Source organism: Cynara cardunculus (assembly GCF_001531365.2).
Source record: "Cynara cardunculus var. scolymus isolate 2C chromosome LG 13, CcrdV1, whole genome shotgun sequence".
NCBI classification, from domain to species: domain Eukaryota; kingdom Viridiplantae; phylum Streptophyta; class Magnoliopsida; order Asterales; family Asteraceae; genus Cynara; species Cynara cardunculus.
Genome location: NC_037540.1, coordinates 1,602,655 through 1,604,876, shown reverse-complemented (window position 1 = coordinate 1,604,876; position 2,222 = coordinate 1,602,655). Strand labels below are relative to the sequence as shown.

The 2,222-nt window shown below is 32.9% G+C and overlaps 2 protein-coding genes across 2 annotated transcripts in view; both read left to right on the top strand.

Moving 5' to 3' along the window:
* LOC112524270 (probable polygalacturonase At1g80170) overlaps window positions 1–2,222 on the top strand; it is an 18,110-nt gene that overhangs the window by 5,447 nt on the left and 10,441 nt on the right. The window lies entirely within an intron of this gene.
* LOC112525649 (universal stress protein PHOS32-like) lies at window positions 979–1,848 on the top strand. Its single transcript, XM_025135868.1, has 3 exons — window positions 979–1,373; window positions 1,451–1,560; window positions 1,648–1,848. Exons 1-3 carry the CDS (start codon window positions 1,196–1,198, stop codon window positions 1,846–1,848), a joined length of 489 nt encoding a protein of 162 aa, XP_024991636.1. The 5' UTR covers window positions 979–1,195.

Here is a 2,222-nt window from a genome sequence, read left to right as displayed (position 1 = left end):
TCAATAGTTTTGTGAACATCTTGTACCGAATATGCTTGCAACAAGAAAACCCGAATGAAATTACTATGTTAGTTGTTTTATCTGGTGTATTAAATGATTAATGTCTTCATATTCGGGTCTTATTTATACGTTATGTGATGCGAGCAAAAAATGAATATATGGTCCGATATATAAAGAACGATAAACCGGAAAAATGATGTAAACGAATAGAGGCCGACTTTTCTTGTTACCATAAATCTTGACGCATACGAAGATGTTCTGATTCTCGTGTTTTCTTGTTGGGTCATGAATGTAACCTTCCTTACATCCATCGGCATCAAACCCATTTTTTTACATTTTTAATAAATGGTTTGATCTGATTTTGATCTAAAAAGAAGATCATAACAACTCCATTTCTTGTTCCGTAAGTCTTTGCTTTACTATAAGAACATCTCCAATGGTGGCACCAAATTTGATGTAATGAATAGTTACACGTCAAATTTGGTGTAACACTATTTATTATACCAAATTTTATACCAACTGTAGAAGATGAAAATAATGTATATCTAAATTTGGTGGTACCAATCAAAGAAGAAAGATTTAATATTCCCACCAAAATTTACACAAATTTAAGTGAGACTAACAGCTCTTACCACGGTTAGTGCTTACCGGGTAAATTGTTGCATATGATATTGTTTTTGTGAACTAATATCTTACTCAATAAGTAAGCGATAACGTTGAATTTCACGGGTAAACACTTACCGGGTAAATGATCAGGTAAACGGCCCCTTAGTTTAGCATTGAAAAGTTGTACATGAGCTGTAACTAAAACTTTTATGACTTCGTGCGTAAGAAAGTAATACCTTATACATTTAAAATTGTTTTTAAGACTTTTTTTCAAATTTGCTTTATAAGGTAATATATATATACTATATAAATAAATGACCTAAACCATCAAAATACACAAATAAAGTTAGGAACAATTAAACTGGTTGTTTTAGTCGTGGTTGGTAGAAATGGATAAGATGGGCTGGATCATTCTTTAATCCGACAAACAAAGGGGTCCGGGTCCGGGTTGCGTTTGGGTTCTTTACTTTTCCACTTGAAGACTATACAAGTAATTCCATTTCCCTTGCAAAAGATCAGATCCTAAACCCAAATCAACAAAATCCAGTTATTGCAGATCTGCTTCTGAGATCATCCGATTTCTGTAACGATGGTGAAGGATAGGAAGGTTGGCGTAGCCATGGATTTTTCAAACAGCAGCAAAGTTGCTTTGAAATGGGCAATCGATAACTTAGCTGATAACGGCGATACCTTCTTCATCATCCATGTCAAAACTCATCCCCCCAGCGATGAATCACGAAATCAACTCTGGGCCACTACTGGTTCTCGTAAGTTAATTCCACTTGATCTTGTTGATTCATCAGTTAATTTTGGCCGAATGATTAGTTTGATTTTCTGTTTTTAGCCTTGATTCCGTTGGTGGAGTTTCGTGAGCCGGAAGTGATGACGAAATACGATGTGAAGATGGATATGGAAGTTCTGGATATGCTCGATACCGCAGCTAGACAAAAAGAGGTAAATAGATTCTTCTTCTTCTTCAGTATTAATCTGTATATTTGATGATGTTTTCATATATATATATATATATGTGTATATATATAGATACATGTGGTGGCGAAATTGTTTTGGGGAGATGCAAGAGAGAAACTGGTGGAAGCCATTGATGATCTGAAATTGGATTCTTTGGTTATGGGTAGCAGAGGACTCAGCACCATCCAGAGGTACCCTTCCTCTTACTTTCATGTGTTGTTTGTCGGTTGTCGGATGATTTGTTACGAGATGATTGTGGTTTATATGGTATAGTGTAAAATTAAATATGGTTGTTTGATAGTTGTTTAGGGATGTTCAAGATACAAAGTTATTTAAAATGTTTTAGAATTATTAAACAATAAATTTTTTTTGTCAAATAAGATTCATTTATTAAGGATTCATCTGAATTGTTAAAAGGTGAATATTGTTTACTAAAAAAAGTTTTTTTTTAATATTTCTAAAATCATTTGAATGATTTTATATCATGGACTTTATTTAATCATTTAACGTTATAATTTTATTATAAATAATTATCAAATAATTATATATCATTTTGTATTATACCACGAGAGTTTGAAATAGGATTTTTAGACCATCCACATCCCTGCAATTCATTTATACTTTCAATTGTGCCACATCAGCTTTTG